Source organism: Trachurus trachurus, assembly GCF_905171665.1.
Source record: "Trachurus trachurus genome assembly, chromosome: 16".
NCBI lineage: Eukaryota > Metazoa > Chordata > Actinopteri > Carangiformes > Carangidae > Trachurus > Trachurus trachurus.
Window position 1 is genome coordinate 26,955,410 of NC_139902.1, and position 21,495 is coordinate 26,976,904.

General features: G+C 41.4%; 1 protein-coding gene across 1 annotated transcript in view; it reads left to right on the forward strand.

The window, feature by feature from the left end:
- Nucleotides 1–6,942: 6,942 nt before the first annotated feature.
- Nucleotides 6,943–21,495, forward strand: part of LOC310999504 (low-density lipoprotein receptor class A domain-containing protein 4-like) — a gene marked incomplete at its 5' end in the record, with an annotated part of 158,446 nt that continues 143,893 nt past the window's right edge. The window contains one exon of the mRNA XM_083989954.1: nucleotides 6,943–6,982. Within this exon, the coding sequence (XP_083846080.1) occupies nucleotides 6,943–6,982 (40 nt within the window). The remainder of the gene's footprint in view (nucleotides 6,983–21,495) is intronic.

The following is a 21,495-nucleotide window of genomic DNA, read 5'->3' on the forward strand; positions in this document are numbered from 1 at the left end:
AGGAAACCCACTTATACACACCACAATATGTATAACACAGTTACACTGTCAGCTGTGAGTCCAAATCATAAAAACCCACACACTATATATTTTTGATTTTACCCCCCTAAATAAACATGTTTTCAAACTACATCTCCAGCCTCTTCATACCAACACACTGTCCTTGGTTTCCGTCCTTGTTGGGCGAACAGTAGGCTGAGCCCTCACTGAGGTGTGAGACAGTAGCTGCTGGCCTCGACCTTAAAAAAAGCCTTTTTTTTTTTTTTAAACTGCTGCCCGGCCACAAGCTAAGCTCGTCAAAGTGGAGCACAGACTGAAGATGCAAACTGAAGTGCATCTTCCATTTATCATCTGTGGCCTCATATAATCTTTGTCCTCAAAAAAAACCTCTAAAAGCCGCCACCAGCACATACTGTACTGTACATTATCAGATGCTTTTGCAAATGTGCAGATGTTGCTCTTTAAATACATAAAAACTCTTTGTCAGATTTGACTTTTCAAAACTAGATCATCAAGTAACTCAGAATGATGAGATTATACAACTTACTATGATGATAAAGCAATATATTTCATAAAAACTAAGACACATTACTGACTCTACTAATATGATAATGGTAGTAATGAACTTTATTAAACAGTTTGAGCATTGAATGCAACACAAAGTGCTGTAGGTTTGTTTGTTGCAGTTTGTAAACACAACATTCAATTTGGGCCCCTCCTCTCCGGCCCTGGGGGTCTGCAGACACAGTGACACCACCGCACATGATTAGAAGCCCATAGCTGATGATTAAGTAGGATTTCTTCTACTGTATGTCTAAATTTGATTTTTTAGGAATATCCTACTGACTCTACGTTTAAAGGGATAGTTCACCCTAGAATGATATTTCGCTCATTATCTACTCACCCTCATGTTGACTAAGGGCTGGAAGAATTATCAGAGTCCACCGTCCCTTCTCTGAGTTACAGGGGGTCTTGGCGTAGCAGTGCATTTCAATGCAACGGTTGCAAAGGGACACCAGAGCTCTTCGTAAAAAAAACACACACAAAAAAACATCCAAATACCTCCATGATGCTCGTATGTAATGTCCGTCTTGTGCTGAAGCCCCAAATTGCGTAATTGTCCCGAAAAAAAAATTAAATAAGTCTATATTTTAAGCTTGTTTGTAGCGGAAGCTTCTCGTCTTCTTCTTCTTCTCCTATTCCTGGTCCGTCCAAATATCGCGTGATTCGCGCCGGCGTCATTGCGGTTAATGCGAATCACGCGATATTTGGACGGACCAGGAATAGGAGAAGAAGAAGAAGACGAGAAGCTTCCGCTACAAACAAGCTTAAAATATAGACTTATTTAATTTTTTTTCGGGACAATTACGCAATTTGGGGCTTCAGCACAAGACGGACATTACATACGAACATCATGGAGGTATTTGGATGTTTTTTTGTGTGTGTTTTTTTTACGAAGAGCTCTGGTGTCCCTTTGCAACCGTTGCATTGAAATGCACTGCTACGCCGAGACCCCCTGTAACTCAGAGAAGGGACGGTGGACTCTGATAATTCTTCCAGCCCTTAGTCAACATGAGGGTGAGTAGATAATGAGCGAAATATCATTCTAGGGTGAACTATCCCTTTAACATAGAGGCAGATGGAAAAGACATAAGAAATAGCCTAAGAAAAGGTTTTTGCAGCCTGCGGCCTGCAGCCCTACCATTAAAACACTAAACTGTATGTTTGTCTGAGAGGGAAACCCTGGCCAAGGCAACAGTTAAGACTCAATTTAGAGAAATTTTAATAAATAGACTCTAAATCTGTAAAAGCTGAGAAAACAAAAAAGAGGATATTGAAAATTGTGGGGGTAGATGTCACCGCATCACTTGAGGAAATGACGTCCATGTTTTTTTTGTCTTTGGTCCATATTTTGAACGTTTCGTGCTCTCAGTGTCCTATTTGAGGAGAGTCCCAGCTGCCGTGATGTGTGCTGCTCAGTCTGGTTAAAGTTTCACTCTTTGGGAAGGCAAAAGGATCAAAACATTTTTTTTTTTTTTTTGCAGATTGCAGATTGGATAACGCTGCCTGTAGGGCTTATTCAACAGTTTGTACATGTTTTTTCTGCACCATGTGAGCAGAAACACACAGGGACACACTTGTGTGTCCACACTTGGCCTCATTGTTTGAACCCAAGCAGCAAACAGAATGAAATATCACCTTTAGACATTTAGAATCTCGCAGGCATCCAAATAGTTATACTTTGCAGCAGCAGCAGCGAGGCATTTCATATTTCCTGTAGCTGATACTCTTAGATAAGCGTCAGAGCAAATATAAACAGTCCAGGAGAGCTGTGCTTTAAGTCTCCGCGTCTCTTGCAGCAGAATTTTGAATCACCTCAGTGGCCCCGGTTCTTGGTCTGTTATGCAATCACATTCTTAGCATGCTTAGATTTCAGTGTAACAGATGCGACCAGCCCCATGGTTAAATCGTCTGCTCCCCAGCCCATGTTTGTCTGTCTGACTGCTTTTCTCACTGATAAGCACATGTCCCAGTGTGACCCGTGCAGCGGAGGAGCTGGAGCTGGAGCTGGAGCTGGCTGTCAGAGCTGCTCGCTAGCTGCACCCATATGTTACAGTGACAGACACACACACACTCACACAGAACCATGAGGTCCAGTCCTAATAATTGCTATGATGGAAACTTTCCTTTCTTCACTCGCTCCGTGGAGGTCAGAGGTCACAGTAAGGTGAAGCTTCAGTTCTCAGTTAAGGAACTCTAAGTGAGTTTTTTGCTTAGTTCAAATGCAGACGCTCAAGGTCACCTCACAGTCTTGTGTCCATTATTGGGCCTAATTGTGAGTCAAAGAGACAGTAAGTGAAATCTAGTGTTGTCTATTTACTGGACATGTCACAGGTTCAGATAGAACCACATTAGGTCGACTGTTTCCCAGAAACAGAAAATATACGGTACAAGCTGTTTTGTGATTCTGTATCCTCGTAACTAAGGGGAATGATGGAGACTCCTTCCTGCTCATGGGAGACTGTAGGCTACACAAATGTTTCAGCCTTGCAAGAAAGGTTGTGAAAGTTTATGGGCAGGATTTCAAGCTGCAGCTAGAAAGGAGACAAGTGTCCGGTTTGGAGAATTCAGAATTTCCCTAAGTGAGGACAATAAAATGCATCGCATCGCATCGCATCGCATCGTATTCTTCTACACTTTTTCCAGATGTTGTGGGTCTGGTGGTGTTGCCTCACTGCAGTCACCTCACATTCTTATATCTATTACTGGAGTTATACGTATGTGAGTCGAAGAGAAAATGTTTATGCTGTTTATGACCCTCAGATTATCTGAACACGTCCCAGACCTTCAGCTAGAACCATATTAGGTCCCAGAAAACGGCCATAAAGAGACTTTTGTTTCACATTGTTTGAGGAGGAGTTTTGTAATTTTGTGTGTCCTCATATCCAGGGGGAGCGATGGAGACTCCTTCCTGGTCGTGGGAGACTGTACAAAAGAAAGGTTGAGAAAGTTCATGGGCAGGATTTCAATGTACAGCTGGACAGTTTGGGGATAGGACAATACACTGTATTGTATCATATTGTATCGTATCGTATCATATCATATCCTTTTTTCATTTATCTTCTGTACTGCTTATCCTTACTAGGGTCTATCTCAGCTTCTTGACTTCTTGACTCCACCACTGCGCCGCCATATCGCACCGTATTGTATCGTATCATATTCTTCTGAGGCTTTTCTAGATGTTGTCGGTCTGTTAGTGTCACACACTGTTACCTGCAGCAGGACATGAGTTTGGGTAGTGACAGAATGAATGAGACTGTAAAAAAGAAGTGACATGCTGTAAGAAGATGCTCCAGGGTTAGAGGATCCAGCTGGGTTTTGGTTAGTTTTATAGCTTAGGTCCTGATTTATGAATTCCTGCCCATCATCTGAGATATACTTCAGCATTTCAGTCAGGCCAGAAACAATAACAAGGAGCAAGAATGGCGATGCCCTTTGTCTGCTGCGCTGCTATAAAAACTGGCAACAATCATGGATCAAGGTATATGTGAGGTGAATGGTGCTAACAACCGCAGCGTGTCAAGCGAAAGTAACTGGCAACCTGTCAAAAGCCCGAGGCCAACAGAGTCCTTAATGGGCATCCAGAGATTCCCAGTGAAAATGTTAAATTACAAAAATAGTGAATGTACATCCTGGAGCCACTGTTTCTGTTGGCTGCATTAAACTTTTGTGAGCTGTGTTACAAACCAATGGACATGACAGCTTTATGAAAACAGTGCATTTTTATATGATTGTTGTTGCTGTTTTAAAGTTCAGGCCTCCTTCTACTAAACCTCGATATCTTGCTGCCCAGTTTTAAACTATCAATTAAAAACATGAGTCGTTCATGTTTTCCTTGAATGTTCCAGACTTAATTGGAAAAACAAAAACCTGCAGGTTTTATTCCAAACATTTGTCAGATCAGACGAAACCTGACTAGAAAAGAAAACAATTCCAGGTTGGAGCTTCAGATTTGATGAGGACTTGGCTGCTCCTCTCAATATCAAACACAGATTTAATCTGTGATAATTCTGCTCTAATGCTGTAATTGGTCCAATATGGCAGCATCCACCGTTCCTCTCTTCTCCTGCACTTCCTTTCCTTTCCTTTCATGTCTCCTTTTGTTTTTCCATATATATATAATTTATTTCCTCTCCTCTCCTCTCCTCTCCTCTCCTCTCCTCTCCTCTCCTCTCCTCTCTTCCCCACTCCGTTCCTTTCCAAATGAGTATTTTGACTAGGCTAATCTCTGCAAAGTCAAAGTGGCTCATTTAAGCTCTTTCCAGGATTTAAAAATCCCCCCTCCCTCCACCAAAATCATTTCAATCCATTTCCTTCCTCCTTGGACTTTGAAAGACTCTAATTTAGTTTATTCACACGCAGACAAAGTGATGATGAATCATAAGAAGGAAAGTGAATATCCCTCTGACGTCACGGCAGCGTGGTTCTTTCTCTCTTTACTTTTCCATTTGTTGGGGGCAAAGCTGCTCTGTGTGTGTGTGTGTGTGTGTGTGTGTGTGTGTGTGTGTGTGTACCCAGAACGTGATAAGGCTTGATAAGAACAGGCAAACGGAGCTGAGATAAGACAAGCTAACTGAGATCTGTTGAGCCTTTCCAAACCTCAGACAGGGCGTGTGTTTGTTTACCGTCTGTCTGCTTTTGTTCACAGACAGATTCCTCCCCTCCTTCCATCCGTCTCGCTTCCCACGTTGTTCCTCTTGTTGACCTTTTTTTTTTTTTTTTTACTTTTTTGTCAAAACTTGCAACTATATATCTTATGATTGATTTCTGCTTCTTTTTGCTTGTTTCGTTTCTTTCATGTTTTCCATTCCTTCTCATGTTGCCTTTCGTTTCTGCTCTCGCTGTGGGTTGACTCCCTCCCTTTATTCAGTTTTTTTGAACACACGCCTTCCTCTCATCACACTCACATCCCTTCATGTGCTCTATCTCTCCTACGCCCTCGTTTTAACTCGCATGTTCCCTGCAAAGAAAAACAGAAAAAAAACACAAGCAGTTATTGTCACTCTTTTACCAAAACTGGTCTTCCTCCGACCCCCTCTCCCTCTCCCTCCCCCCTCCTCTTCTTCCCCCTCCTGTTTTTTTGGATTTCATTCCTTTTCCCGCACACAAAATGCGGCACTTGGCACTTTTGAAATGTAAATAAAGTTTTGTTGTCTCCTCAGCCGTAGCCTCCTCTAGCCCTGTTTATCAGGCAGACTTCAAAGTGGCACATTGACATGTGGCTCTATCTCTCTGCCTGCTCTGTGAAATAGGGTCACAGGCGGTGCTTGGCTTTCAGAAAAAAACTTTTCTCTTTCATGTAAGAACCTTGTGGCTGAGAGGAGCGAACGGGGGCCATGCCAACCAACCAGCCAGCCACTAACCACAAAAAGAGAAACGCAGGGTGCCTGTGAGTGTGGGATTGTGGACATGTGCGTGGGTGGATGTGGATGAGAGTGTTGTTTTGGTTATTGCCGGGGCTGCGGCTTGCCGAGCCCTGCATGTTCTGTTTGGGTTCATGTATTTATATATATATATATATATATAACTGTTGTTTTTTGGTATCTCATTATTTTATTCACTGACTTTCTATCGCTGTCTTGTTGTGTTTCTCTCTGTTCTCTTAGCTGTCGACGTGCCGACGTGAGGAAAAAAGCGCCTCACCACCCCGTGCTGCTGAGCTCGACACCATAAGCAGCGGGACAAAAAGACATAAGAGGAGAAAAAGGGACGACAGGAGCAAAAAAAAAGAAAAACACAGGAACAAGCCGGTAACAGAGAAAAAGAGAGAAGCATCCAAGGAGGCAGCATGTAGATTAGCACCAAGAGTCAAAGACAGACACTTAGATATTTCCTTTAAAGACTGAACCTGTCAGTCAGACAGGTTAATCAGACTAGAGGGCAGCGGTCATGGCTGTAGGCCTGAGTCCAGATTAAACACAGCCACACTGCAGCCTTCAAAACTAACATCTGTCCTCCTTTAACCCAAGTTAAAAATTCACCCCCCCTCCCTGAAGAAACCCTGCTTCTCCTCCCTTCTTCCTCTGAGCTACCACTGCATACCCCAAATTTTGTGCATTGAGCTGTAGCAGCCAACAGTCAGACAACAGTGGCTACACCGTCGCTCAGGCCGGGGTTAACCTGGTGAAACAGAGTGACCGTATACCAGTCGGAGAGACGGTCGTCTGCTCCAGAGAGACTGACGGCCGGGCAGCAAGCCTTCTATCACCACACATGGACTGTTGATGAAGAAAGATGGCAGCGAGACTGGCAGGCGCCACCCCTTCCTCTCGGCCACCCTCCCTCCCCCCAGTGGCCGCGGCTCGGACTGGTTGAGGTCGGTCTATTGGCATCCATCGCAGCATCGGCAGCAGCTGACAGCAGAGTGCGGGAAGGAGCAGTATGCAGGAAACTGACTTACCGGCAACAAATGCCTTCAAAGGTAAAAAAAAAAAAATACTGAAAATACACAGCAAAATGTGTCCGAGTGTGTGTGTGTGTGTGTGTGTGTGTACATCAAAGGAAAACTGTGTCCTGATATCAAACAGAAAAAATATTTCCAGCTGGAGTCGGGTGGGCATGTTCAGCTGATGAAAGCCGTAATAAATTTCATCATCGACCTCAAAAGTATTGTCTTAATAATAAAATTGAACAAGCAGCTACATTTTTATTGTGAGTGACAGCGTTGTCCAATCCCATCTAGTGCTAATGGCCACACCGCCTCATCTTCAGTCCAGTCCAACAACAACAACAACAAAAACAATGTTTCTGGCTTTATTAAAGGTGTACAGAAATGGCCGTTTGTCCTGTGTGTCGCGCCGAGTTGTCACGAGCTGCAACACGAGTTTACCCGAGTGAGGAAAACGAATTTGATTGGTCGTTATCGAGCGGGCGGGATATTCAAAGCTTGGGGCGAGCCCGAGCTCCGTGTGTGTGTGCGTGTCTCAGACGTTTGAATGACGGATGACGGATCCAATATCAGTGGCTGGTGAATCGTGTACAGGCTGACGTATAATCCGTGCGCCTGCATTATCCAATGCGAAAAAAAAAAATACACACTTTCATCCCGGATTTACTCAAAAATAGAATTTTGCACAAAGTTTGGCCCACAACGTCTGAAAGATGAGTTATCACATTAATTTTATGACCCAAAGTGGGCTCAAATTCAATTTTCTTTTCTGTACACCTTTAAAGAGCTGTTGAACTCTGTTTGTTTCCAGTAGCCGGTGGTGGTTGATTGTTGCTTTGCAAGAGCTTCAGACCTGGTTGTATTTGTAATGCAAAAGGTTAGCGCAACGTAGCTGGTTAGCGTGCTAACTTCAGTTCAAGCAAAGAGTTACTGTAACATCGGTTTTTGGGTTAGACGACAGCTGAGTAATGCAATGAAGGTTGATGCTGAACTCTCAATTTTTCTATTAGACTGGCAAGTAAAGAGTTGCTAATGCTAACACCAGGTAGCAACAGCAATACATAGGCTACATAGCCCCTCCTACAATGGGACGTAGTCATTTCAAACAGTCCAACAGAGCCATGCAGCATCTTCTCCAGATGTAAACATTACAGCTGGGCAACTCTGTTAATGAAGATGTACAGATGATGATTCATTTAGAAGCTCTCTGATATCATTTTGTTGTGTCTATAAAAGAGGAGTGGATGACAGACTGACCTTAAACACGTCGTGGTGTATATATTCACTTCAATCAATCAGTTTATATGTGTTTATGTAGTCCTTTACAACAACCAAAGATAACCAAAGTGCTTCACAGTGAAGTAAAGAGAGAGCAATATATGATTAGATCATAAAAAGCATAAAAGGTACATAAACAGAAAGAAGTTCTAATGCTACTAGGTATTAAAAGGCGTCCTAAATAAATAAGTTTCAAGTTTGCATTTAAAAAGTGCTGGGTCAGTAATAGTGTGCATGTCAGGGTGTAACTTGTTCCAAACTGTAGGTGCAGCGACAGCAGAAACACCATCAGCTCACAGATTAAGTTCTGACCTTTGGACCTTGAGAAGATGTCGGCCAAATGACCACAACGTCCTGCTACTGTTGTTACGGAAAGTTAAAATCTCAGAAAAATAAGGTTGTTAATGGCCAAGAAAATAAACATTAAAGTCTTAAAATCTATTCTAAAAATGAACTAGAAGCCTATGAAGTGAAAGTACCGTCATTAATAATGATTATGTCTTTGGGAAAACCAGGAACCTGATTATTGGCTAAAGATGGTGCTGGTGCTGGTCTAGTCAGTGGTATTTATTAATTATTTACAGAGGCAACAGGAGGATGAATGCGGAGGTGGACAGAAGCAATGTGAGGGTCAGATTGAGCAAAACGTGTCAAAACCCATTGGATGACATTTCATCATCATCCTGAACATTGCAGCCAAAGAAGTTAACAAAAGAGCTTTTCATGGTGAGGGTGAGAAATATATAAATATAAAAACTGAAACCAGACTAAAGCTGAAGATAAAGTGAAGGTCTGGGTTTACAAAGCTTCACCAAATTTTGTTTGAATTCATGCCCAGTTACTTTGGAAATGCATACAGAGAGCTGCCTCGGGTCTTTGTGTATTGATAAAATACCTTTTAAAATGTAAGTTCAGACTTGGTTTTTAATGTTACTGTATTTTATTTCAAATTGAATGTGTTACTGATAGACAGAGCCTGAAAACAGAAAATAACAAAATAAAGGCCCAGAAAAACAAAAATGACTGTTAAAATCCCACTTGAAAATTGGTCATTAAAGTAATATCATTATTTTTCTTTTCAGACTTGTATTGCGAAATCACTGATAGCAAACATACTTTGCTTTGTTAGAGTATTAGTGAAAAGAGAATCAAAGCAAAGCCCCAATATCCCAGAATGCATCACCAGCCAGACAGCGCAGTCCATTCACATGAATGGGAGACTTGTGTCTCAGACTTGTGTCTACAACCTTCTACTGTGTCTGTGTGTGTGGGACATTAATGAGGGGACCAGACAGGTCACAGGAGTTCAGACCGCTGCTGCGGAGGGAAAATCAGTCCACGGTGGAAATCATATTCACTGTGCAGCCGACAGTATTTAGCCTGTGTAGACTCCAGCTTAACAATTTCTCATTAAAACCTAATCACTTACTCTAATTATGATCGTAGCAATAGAAGTCGTATGCGGGCTGATAGAGGAGGCCGAGCGCTTTCTGTGGGAAAGTGTAATATCCCTCCTTTTAGCTTTTAAACACTTCAACAAACTAAATGTTACTGACGCTTGTTACATGTTTCACTTTTCTTCAAATCAAATCATGACACACAACACAGCAGTGTTTTTAAAAATGATCTCTGGGGACTAAATCAAGGAGAAATGCACTGAAATGAAGTGCAACCTGCAGAAAAATTGATGTTTATCCAGAAATGAAGACGCGGATACAGTTGTAAGAATTAAGCTCTATTTTTAATTAAATCTACCAGAGAAACAGCATTAACAGAATTATCACAGACGATGGATTAAACAGGGAATAAATAACTGAAGAGCACTGAGTCACACACCACACAGACACACACACGCACACACACACAGACTAGTCCTCAGTTGTCTATAATCCACTTTTTAAATCTTTTATTTTTGTCATCAGACACTTGATATTGAACAGGTGATGATATGACACATAGGAAAAGCATGGATGTAAACAGATACTTGAAAAGAACGGAGCCATTGTTCAGGTTATTTGTAATAACGAGGCGTTTTTTTTCCCCGTCCTGCTACTATGAGAAAAGGTTCATTGTAACCTGCTGTCACTCCCACAGTGATTGACAGGTGTGTTAGAGGCTCGGCGCACCACACACACAAGCTGTGACGGCTGATTGACCTCCTCAGCTATGTAACTGTAACCAAACTCCATGTGAGGATGGCGGCAGTAGACTCACTCACAGGGCGACTTTAGACGCCAATCATGTAAAGTAAGTGTGTAATAACGTAAAAAAAATAATTAAAAAAAGTATTTATGAAGCAGCTTTCACAGATTTAGTGGTTTAAAGTGCAATAAGTCAAAAAGCAGAGGGAGAGTCTTCCACAGCTCGATGAGCACAGTCACTCTGGGTCTTGTAGTTTTCGCAGTTATGCAGAAAACACTCATGTGAAGGTGACGGACGACATTTTCAACAGCATCCTGTCTCATGTAACTCATGTAAATCCTGATCCATGGCCAGTTGACCCTTCCCCCTCGCGCCCCTTATACACAGACAACACGATGCTGCCCCACTGTTTGATGCCCAGTCGTTCTGGATTCATAGGATTCATGAACACAGCAGAGTTGGTGTCTGTCCCATCACGTCGGCTTTCCCCCTTTCTTCACACAACAGATGTCGATCCAGCTCTGTGATCGCCTCGTTCTGTGTTTGTAGCATTTATACAGGTGGAATACAGGATTTCCTTTCGATGTGATACCAAGTAATACAGTGCCAACAATCATTGATGCTTTATTAGTAAAGGGACCACAAGGAATTTGTATCTGGTTATAAAAAAGTCTCACATTAAAGGTGTACAGAAAAGAAAATTGAATTTAAGCCCACTCTGGGTCATAAAATTAGTGTAATAACTCATCTTTCAGACGATGTAGGCCAAACTTTTTGCAAAATTCTATTTTTGAGTAAATCCGGGATGAAAGTGTGTATTTTTTTTTTCGCATTGGATAACGCAGGCGCACGGATTATACGTCAGCCTGTACACGATTCACCAGCCACTGATATTGGATCCGTAATCCGTCATTCAAACGTCTGAGACACGCACACACACACGGAGCTCGGTTTCGCCCCAAGCTTTGAATATCCCGCCCGCTCGATAACGACCAATCAAATTCGTTTTCCTTACTCGGGTAAACTCGTGTTGCAGCTCGTGACAACTCGGCGCGACAAACAGGACTAACGGCCATTTCTGTACACCTTTAATGTGGATGAATCTACGTTACCACTTGTTAATGGTCCATTTTCGATAAATACTGTATATCGTTTTGTCTTTATAGTTATTTTGATATTATTATTATTTAGTGGTCGGCTCGCCCAGCATTTCCTAGTTTCGGTTTCACGGACGCTGCCCGCGCTGGTCATGGGAATAACGCCACCGAATTGCCGTTTATGGTCGGAATGGCCTCCGACTTACATTCTTGATCAATGAAAACATTCTTGGCAAATGTTTTCGTTTTAGTCCGTCTTGCACCGGTCCAAGAATTTCACCGTGCGCGCGGAGGCTCATGGGAAATGTAGTGTGAAAACACTTCGCTTTCCAAAACTCCTCGTTGTCCCTTTAAAAGCATTTCATATAGGGAAGAGCAGCTTGATGATTTGATAAATATACTGTATATACATCATCTTCATACATTTGAATGGCTTAAACTAAATCATTTTAAAAGTAAAATGTCGAAACCAAAATATTAAAAGTATCAGTATTTTGCCTTTCATTCTAACTGAGTCACTAAAAAACTGGTTTATAACCTTGTATATTCCTGTAGAGTCGCAAATAGGTAATTACTCTTCACGTCAACCCCGACATGCAGTGTGTACTGTGTGGTTAAGATTTTGATTAATTAACTTGTGTCTAATCTTAACACACACACACACACACACACACACACACACACACACACACACACACACACACACACACACACACACACACACACTAGCTTATCTGTAAATATGTGTATACATCCTGCTGATACTGTAGTCAACCGCTGCAGATGTGGAGAAATCACCCCAGAGCCGAGGCTTCTCTCTTTGTCCTCACAGCACAAGTGTTACATAATTCATCAGCTGTGCGAATGAGCGTGTGTTTGTGCATGTGTGTGTGTTAGTTTTGGTCAGTCTCGGCTGAAGCCCGGAGGGGGCGAAGAGGATAATGAAGTCATCGAGCGGTAAGAAACAAACACGGCAACATTAAGATGTAGGCAAACACTGGTGATTGATAGCTGCAAGGTTAAAGTAAGGTTCTGTTTAATGCTTCGCTTCATGTCAAGTAGAGCACAGCACACAGGTGTGCACATGCACACAAACACACACACACACAGTCTGGCCTTCTCCTCTCCGGTCCAGCTGGGTCTGTGTGTCTGTTTGCCTCTGTGTTCAGTGAAATTGAATCCACACTGATTTCCATGGTGAGCTTGTTACTGTATGTTTGGTCTTCTCAGGTGAACTGAGGAGAGAGAGAGAGAGACGCTCACACTCCAAGGCCACGTTACCCACACTAGAAAATAACCTTTAACTTCCATCACACGTTCCTCCTCCTCCTCCTCCTCAGCTGCTTCCTTCTCTTCTCTATTGTTCTTCCTGTGTTGGTCTCATCCTCACAGCTGACCATGAGTGCTTCATCCCTTTTTTCCCCCAATCTCCACCTGTTCTTCTTCTCTTTCTCTTCATTTATTTACAAAATCAGGAGTATTAAGCTTTTTTTTTTTTTATTAGATCTTCTGACAATCATAGGTCAGGCACTTGACATCCTCTAGTCTATATCAATACGATATGTATGGTTTATGGACGGGGGTTTCTACCAGGGGTATAAAGCTTAAAGCAGAATTAGCAGTGATGCCATATTGCATAGTCTCATGGATTTGGAGCCATTGTATTCAGACCTTGACATAAAACCTTCAAATGATGGGAATCCCAACGTTTTGATGGAGGTTTTCTTTTGTAACAGGTGCAGATTAAATATAAAATATTTATGGCCCTGATGCTAACCCAGGGGTGGGCAACGTTTTGGCTCAGAGACCACAATGAGTTTTAAAGGGGACATATTATGGAAATATCACTTTTTGAAGGCTCTTAAACATATATTTGTGTGTTTGTCTTGCCTTCCGGCCCCCAAAATGTGAGAATTGACAAACCCACCCCTTAGAACAGTGGCTGCCCTACCAAAATACTATAAAAAAATAAAAATAAAATAAAATGAACATTTGTCTAATCTGCAAGAAAGTAAGAAATACGGAAGGGGGCAAATACTTTTTCACTGCACTGTATTTAATGGAGCGGGAACAACACCTGTAAACGGTAGGCTAAATATGATCATAAAAGGCTGAAAACCACAGGACATTTCTGTCCTGATACAGCGGTGTAAAGCTCAGCAGTCTTCTTTCATATCTAATTGGTCTATAATACAGTAATAAGAATAAAAAGTCTAAGTCTACTTTATATAATTGTGGGTCATTTTGGGGGGGGGGGGGGGGGGGGGGCTTTTTTTTGCCTTTAATGTACAGGAGAGTCGAGAGAAAGACAGGAAACGGGAGTTTGAACCGGGGTCGCCTGCAGTGAGGACTGTGCTCTACCAACTGAGCTAAACACTGCTCCTAATTGTGGGTCATTTTGATGTCATTATGTACAGCCTATAAAATAACTACTAGCTAGAGGGGTCCAAAGTGCTGCATAGTTTTTTGTCAATAATGTGAACATTTTCCACATGTTGACCTCACCACTTTCAAAACCCTGTCTACGGCCCTGCCTGTCAGTGACACTGTGTTGCATGTGTTGCTGTGGCTGAAGTTAAACTATTGAAGAGATGCACAAGTGTGTGTTCACACCCGTTGATCCGTCATCTATTGTTCCAGTTCACTCCAATGTTGGATTTCTCTTCATCATTACAGATTCATTTCTTCTTTCGTTCTTTTTAAAATGCGTCTGTCTCCACATCCATCTGCTCAAATAGTTAAGAAAATGACTTGAATGTTTTCGTGTCTGTGTCATATTCAGACACAGACAGCTGGCAGGTGATAGTCTGATGTAACATAGCTGATGTGATGTCAGTAATGACTTTATGAATAGTTGTTTTTTTTTCCTGCTGGGATAGATTGCGTGCGTCGCGTGTGTGAAACAGGAGAGGAGGTGAAGGTCTAGATCATGCAACACAGCCACAAGGTGAGAGACGAGTCTCACAGGCACTAGTGCTCGATCCTGTTAACACGGGTGTGGAAAGATGTTCATGCAACACGTCCTGTCCTGTGTGTTACTGACCTGAGACAGGTGGTGGAAAATGAGATGTAAAGGAAGGAGAGAGGGAAAAGGACAAGTTCAGTTGCTCTTTGAGATTGTGTTGATGTGATTATTTCAGTGATAATGTTTGTCTCTGGTTCGTGCTCTGTCCCTCCACCAAGTTTAGTGCAAATTGGTTCAGTGCCTTCAACATAGTCCTCCAGACAAAGAAACACAAAACATACAGATGAAATGGAGAGGGTGACAGATGGCACCATGAGTTAGTTAAAGGGATAGTTCAACATTTTGGCAAATTGGCTCATAGCCATAATCCCTATAGTCATAGCAGTAGGTTCGGCGGAGCAGAGCCGTGAGCTGCTCAGAGCTACGCTACGGAGGCTCATGGGATTTCTTGGTTTCCCTCATCAAACTCATCACATACACAATCCAACAACTCCAAAACGCTCTGGTGGACAAGTTGTAACCTGCACATTCACCACGCTATGAGATAATAACAGAACGTTACCAGACAGAGTTGTTTTAGAGGTGAATTCATGCAAAACCGCCGATGTGCGTTCCTGTCGGGGACAGTTTTTCGGCAAGCTGTCTCTTTATTTGCCTTGAAAACAATTGTGTATTTGATGAGTTTGATGAGGGGAACTAAGAATTCCAATTAGCCTCCGTAGCGTAGCTCTGAGCAGCTCACGGCTCTGCTCCGCCGTTCTTAAAAATAGCTTGCACCGACAGTTAAAGGTAACAAACCTACTGCTATGACTATAGGGATTATGGCAATGGGCCAAAATGTTGAACTATCCCTTTAAAGTCCAGCCACAGATCATCATCATCATCATCATCATGTCCAGCTGGTTTTTGTCCTCACAGCAGAGGAAGAGGAGGATTGAAGATACTGCAGTGATGTCATCTGAATGTGGGAAAGTTGTAGTTCTCTTTAAATCCGACCTGTTGTAAAGTTTTTTTGTTTTTCATCAACAAACAAACAGTAACACTAACCCTCCTGGAGGTCGACGATATACCGTACAGAGAGACAACACTGCAGTTTCTCTCAGTCCTCTCTCTCTCTTCCTCTCTCCCTCCCTCTTGGTGGTCACCTTTTTCTGTCCATCTCCATTTATCTCACTCTGTCTGTCATCCCCCTTTCTCTCCCTCCTCCGCTCGGTCTCTTGCAGTGTGGTCTCCCTCTGCAGTCGAGACATATTGAGCTGTACTAATGTGGAGCCTTTGCCCATCCATAAAGTGACTGACAGCTCAGGGTTATTAGTGGAACACCTCCGCCCCCCCCCCCCTCTGCCCACCTGCTGCCTCTGTGTGTCTGTATCTGTGTGTGTGTGTGTCTGTGTGTGTGTGTGTGTGTGCGTGCACGCCTCCTTTACCTGTCTGTGCATTGATGAAATCATACATGCTTCATTCTAATCGAGTCTGAGATGTAATATTGATTTTTTAAGATCGACTTTCATAGCTGTTAGATTGAGTGAGGTGCAACCATTTAATCAAAATTAGATAAAGGTGCAGCTCTGTGCATATTTTCAGACTTTTTGCCATTGTGCCTATTCTTTCTTTTTAATAGTAATATTGTTTTCATCATGCTAATGTCTGTGATTTGCCACTGCAGCAGCATGGTTAAAAAACAAACGATCAGATAGGGCACGACTCATTCTGAAGAGAGAAATAAGAAGACTTAAAACTGCCTGTGTAAACATCCATCAAGTTTATAAGCTAACTTTGAATAGTTAATTATGTACACAGTGATTATGATGTATTTACGTCACTAAAATGACCATTTCCCACATTTTTAAGTTGCATGTGCCTCATACAGACCCATCTAAGAATCCAATTTACCTGAGTTGATTATTAATAATGAAAAATGTCCTTCAACCAAACAAACAGATCCTTTAATTACCTCTAAAAAAAACATAAAACAACTGCGGTTCATGTTATGCTAGACTGAAACATGGTATTAGCGACAATGCAATCACACTTTGCAATTCCTTAACTACTGTGATTAAGACTGAGATTTTTAATTATTCTCTTCTCCATGCCGAGCACACTTCCACTCGTTTGATTTTATCGTATCAAAACAGCTGCAGCAGGTGTTTTGCTGTAGTTCTCCAACTCTCCAGAGAAGCAGCAGTCTTCTTGTCCCATTTTGTTCCTTAAACGCTCCTGTCCTGGATATGGCACCCTGACTCCCTCTGTGTGGGACAGCAGGCCTGGCTGTGACCTACCTGCTGACTTTGCTGTAGAAAAGAAGCTTAGATTTTATTGACCTCACACAAAATCTCATCAAACTTGTCCAAACAGTGATAATACACGTTGGAAAATCATCAATCAAAGGTTGCTAATTCTTGCAGAGATATAAGATGACACATTTGGCTCAGTTTGCAAAGCTCTTTCCTGCTTTACCTCAGCCTGAAGAAAACATTTAATCAAGAATAACAAAGTGCATTTTAGTCATATTGAAGTTAAACTTCAATGTGACTCACATGCACTTTGTTGTTCTTACATTATTCTTAACAAAACAACATATAAAGCTTTTTATTTGTGTAATGTATGGGTTTTATTAATAAATAATACAGCTTCACATAAACAAAAGACACTCAACAAAGTCAGTAATGAGTTTTTGGGATGATTGATGGACTGGGTGAACATCTCATCTTCTACATCTACTCCGGTTATCTATGACCTTTGCTTTATAGTCATGTTTCCATCCAAGTATTTTAATATGCATTTTTAATTTGCGTTTCAAAAACCCCAAGTGAAAATACCAAAAATATGCATCAACTCTCAAATGTGCATCCCATTTTTTTGCTAATGGTTGATGTGGAAAATTTGCTATATTGATACAGATAAATGCGCTTTAGTGCTATGGAAATGGATAAGTGAACAATTATGTGCGCTTGTTGTTATACATAGCAACCATTTGCCTTCTCTGACGTTGTGAATGTCCTTTTTCCCGTATTAGTAAAAATTTGCTTAGGATTTACGATACAAAGTGGATGGAAACATGACCAATGTCATGTCAATCATAAACTGGAGTGTAGCTGAAACACCAAACCCACATGGACCTGGACAGTTCACGTGCGTTATATCCAAGGGGGCAGTTGTCGGTCTGAGAAGTGAAGCTCACTTCCGCGTTCAAAAAACTGCAATCCCCTCGGATTCCTCTGGGGGCTGGTGTCAGAAGGGAACATTCTCCATAGACCCCCACGACTTTACATCCTCAATAAACATGTTAAAAGCCTGGTGTCAGAACGTTTTTTCGTCTCAACCGATAGTTTCTACCCCCGCACACACTCTGAGGGGGGTGAATTTTTTTTTAACTCTACCGTTTTACTGTTATTAGGTTAAAACTCTAGCCAATTAGGGCGCGGAAACGTTGAGTGACAGGTCCGAGCAGCTCCGTGGACAGCTGCTTCGAGGCCAGTGGGCGGGTTCTCGACCGGCCAATCCAACATGGCGATGTTCAGGCCGCCATATTTGAGTCACAAAAACGACTCCCCAAAACCAATGGGTGACGTCACGGACGCTACGTCCATTCTTTTTACAGTCTATGGTTATATCTTCATATCCAAATTTAAGAAACTCTCTGATGACTCATTAGAAAGTTTTTTTTCTCTTGTATTCAGGTGTGAAAGTTCAGGAGTTGTGTGCATGAATGCGATCTGAACACTCAGCAGTTTTCTTTGCCACGGTCTCAACATGTTTTCATATTTTCACCATTCTCCTTTGTTGTTTTGTTTATATTTGCTATGCAAAGCTGATTACTAAGACACACTCTGTGACATCAGGGTTTAGTAGAGTTGACTTATGTATAGTGTGTGCTATAAGTGTCTGCGGAGAACCAGTGTGTGTGTCTGTGTGTGTGTGTTTTGATATATTATGGTAATCCCAACTGTGCAACACATTCCCCATAATTTAAAGTGTCTCTAATCAATTTCCAGTGTATCAAATAACCACAAATAAAAACCAATATGACAATGTGACAGAAGTCTCCCGTCGTGATGAACCTGCAGAGAATCATCAGTTGAATCTACGGCTCCGCTGGGCTTTGACTGACTTATAGTGAGTTTCAGTTCATTGATTAGCTGTCTGGTCCACCACTTTCTCTCTTTTGATGACAACTCCCATCGCCACAACATTTGTTTTTTTGACGGCAACAGGCAACTCTCCTCCTTTCTCTGGAAAAAAAAACACTTGAAAAACCCACAATACACAACCTGCCCAGCAGTAAACAACAGGCGGAGACGAGCTGGTGGAGAGAAAGTGAATATTGGACGAATATTCATCAAAGTAGAGACAAACGTGACTCTAAATATAATGTTAGTGTTGCTGCAGGATGTGGAGATGAGTGAGTGCGTGTGTTTGTGTGTGCTTGACATAGAGATTGCGCATCCATACGAGTTTGATGTAATTGCCCCATGTATGATGAGATAATTACATTAGTGTGTGTGTGTGTGTGTGTGTTTCTGTGAATCAGAGTATGTGTGTGTATCTGGGCTCACATGATTACGAGATTTGCGACATGATAATTGCAGGCGTGTATCTGTGAACATGTGCATATGTGCATTCATATTTATTCATTATAATTACATGTTTTGGGTCAAAATGTGCGTCTCTATGTGTGTGTGTATGTGTGTGTGTCTGTGTGCGTGTGTCTTTGGCAGGAAAACACAAAATCGGAGAGACGACTGTGACTCATCATCCGCGCCTAATTTTTTTTTTCTTTTGGTCTGTGTCTCAGGATGAAAATGTTTATTCTGTGCAGTTTAAGCTTTATGAAGCAGAAGTGTGTGTGTAAATGCTGCTATGCTCTCTTGTCTGAGGTGTGTGTGTGTGTGTGTGCGCATAGCTGCCTGCAGTCTGATTTTGTTCCCTTTATTTACTTCTCATGCAGCTTATTTACTCGTCAGTCAGACGTCGTTCACACTGACCTAAATAGACACATCATCTGGGCGATGGACTCCCTGTCTGTTTGTACCTGTGACTACAAGTGTGAACGTATTTGTGGATCAGTGTGTGCGCGCATGTGTGTGTGTGTGTGTGTGTGTATGTACGCTTGTTTATTATGTATGGTTCATGTCTGCAATTGTTTGCCTGTGTGTGCATGTTTGTTTGTGTGTGTTGCAGCTGTGTAAAGTCAATAGCTGTATTGAAGCTGCTGTCACCATTGTCGTTGTGTAGCAGCCTTCACATTGAAACTTGAATCTCCACTAAAACCTCCATCCATCACTTCATGAGAACAGAACTGAACAGTTTGTTAAATCATCACACGTTGCTCAACCGTCACATAAGTAAACATGACAGGATTAATACAGTAGAACAGACTTCTCTGTCTTCACATTTATTTCAATGTCCCAATGCTGATGCTGATGAGCCAAAAGATTAAACCTAACCTGATCCTCTTCTAAAATTTCAACTTAATTCTTCTTATATTATGACATTTTTGTTGAAATATTATAATTTTATTCTATCAATTATTCCCTTCACCCGGTGTGTCCTCCTAAAACTCCATTGTGGATAATAAAGGAGACTTTCCTCCTGTAAAAAAACCCCCCAAAAAAACACAAACAAGCCCAGAGGTCATAAATGCAGGAGGTTAGTTACAATTTGTTGCCAGGCAACATCTACTGGTTGCAGTAATTATGACCAAGCACAGGAAGAAGGGAGATGATGTAGTATAAAGAGACAAAGGAGGAGGTTGTGGTGTGTGATTGGTAAAAAAAACAAAAAAAACACAATATCATGACCCAGGAGAGTGAGTTGTGTTCAATTCCCATGTGATATCATCAGTCTAATGTTTCATCTGGCATCATGTACAACTTCAGTCATTACTGAGTCTAATTAGAGGTGTGCCTCACACTACTCTGACATGAGTGTATGACTGTGTGCTGCTATCACCTGACCTGCCTATTGCCAGTTGCTTTGTTAACATGTTCTTAATTAACCCCGATCTTCTCGCTGAATTTTAAAACACCATGTAAGCGAATACTTCAGAGAGTAAAACTGCTGCTGAGGGAGACGACGGGAGGGATCGCTCTTACACCAGTGTTCATGCTTCCACCAAATACAAAAACACACACAGACGTCTTCAACTTGTCAAAACTAATTGGATAACATAGAAAAAAATGCATTGATTTCTGAAAACAAGTGAAAAAGATTCATTGTTTGCAACATCTACAGGTATACACTTCATATAAAAATCAGGTACATCCTTGAATCTGTTATCATTATATAAAGTATCAAGCCCAAACAAGCCTTTCAATAAAATACTGCATTCAAAACAATGTGGGAGAGAATAATAGTTTTTCGTTATTGCAACATACTCAAAAAGAAGAAAAAAGCAAAACACTCACACCCATTGTTTTGTGTTCGATTTGAACTCTTCTCTTTCATTTGCTATCCACATGTCAGATCGGTTTTTATTAATAAGAATAGTATAATTACCTTATCCTGTGATACAACGTCATTCTACAAAAGTGCTCATTGTTTGTTGACATCTTCGCTCAAACCTGCTGTAGTCAAACCTGCAGCAGAAGGTTCGCAATGCTGACTGAAACATAATAAAAAATATATTTCATATACTGTACCTGCCCATGTCTTACACCAGTAAAATATTTACAACAAACAGAAAGAACATAAAAACTCTCAGAAAACAGAGGGTGAACTTGGTGCAAATACCGTACAGACAGAGTAAAATCAATCACAGGCACTAACAGTATTGATCTTAAAGGTAGGAAAATGTGAAATATGACAAATGTGTATTATAATTCAGTATTATAATTTATGTTAATATGTTAACATAAAATGTTAAAATGTGATGAACTCCAGTTTGTGTCTTTACAGCACAGATGGAGACTATGGAGCTTAACACATATTTTTTTTAACAAGAATAATAACAAATCAAGCTGTAAAAGTAAAAAAATAAATCATTTCATTGTCATGACAAATAACTTTAAACAAATTTAAATCTTTGTTTAAAAAGACTTTAGAAAACCTGACCTTTGGAGGTA